This window comes from Aptenodytes forsteri, unplaced genomic scaffold (genome assembly GCF_000699145.1).
Source record: "Aptenodytes forsteri isolate BGI_AS27 unplaced genomic scaffold, ASM69914v1 Scaffold268, whole genome shotgun sequence".
NCBI classification, from domain to species: Eukaryota; Metazoa; Chordata; class Aves; order Sphenisciformes; family Spheniscidae; genus Aptenodytes; species Aptenodytes forsteri.
The window spans coordinates 41,734-42,091 of NW_008794233.1; the positions used below are offsets into that span (position 1 = coordinate 41,734).

The 358-nt window shown below is 66.2% G+C and overlaps 1 protein-coding gene and 1 pseudogene across 1 annotated transcript in view; one reads left to right on the forward strand and one right to left on the reverse strand.

Annotated features, from left to right (window-relative positions):
* Positions 1 to 270, reverse strand: part of LOC103904533 (keratin, type I cytoskeletal 18) — a 20,330-nt gene extending 20,060 nt beyond the window's left edge. Inside the window, exon 1 of the mRNA XM_009286033.2 lies at positions 212 to 270. Coding sequence (XP_009284308.2) covers positions 212 to 270 — 59 coding nt within the window. The remainder of the gene's footprint in view (positions 1 to 211) is intronic.
* LOC103904543 overlaps positions 269 to 358 on the forward strand; it is a 5,509-nt pseudogene continuing 5,419 nt past the window's right edge.

The window sequence follows — 358 nt, forward strand, 5'->3', positions numbered from 1 at the left end:
TCCCCGGCTCCTGGATATAAACCCGGAGCTGCGCACCCCGCCCTGGATCCGTCCTCCCTCAACCCGTCCTGCCCGTCCTGCCTGTCCTGCAACCCACCTCCTGCCCGCCTTGCCACCCTGCCCATCTTCCAACCCTCTTCCAACCCTCTTCCAACCTCCTCGCCACCCTCTTGCAACCTCCTCGCCACCTTCTTCCAACCCTCTCGCCCACCTTGCGACCCTCCTGCCCGTCTCGCGACCCTCCTGCCCGCTCTCCTGCCCGCTCAGCATGTCCATCACCATCACCAGGAAGACTCTGAGGAGCAGCTCGGCCATACCCGGCCGTTCCTTCAGCTCCCACTCCCACACTGCCGGCCCC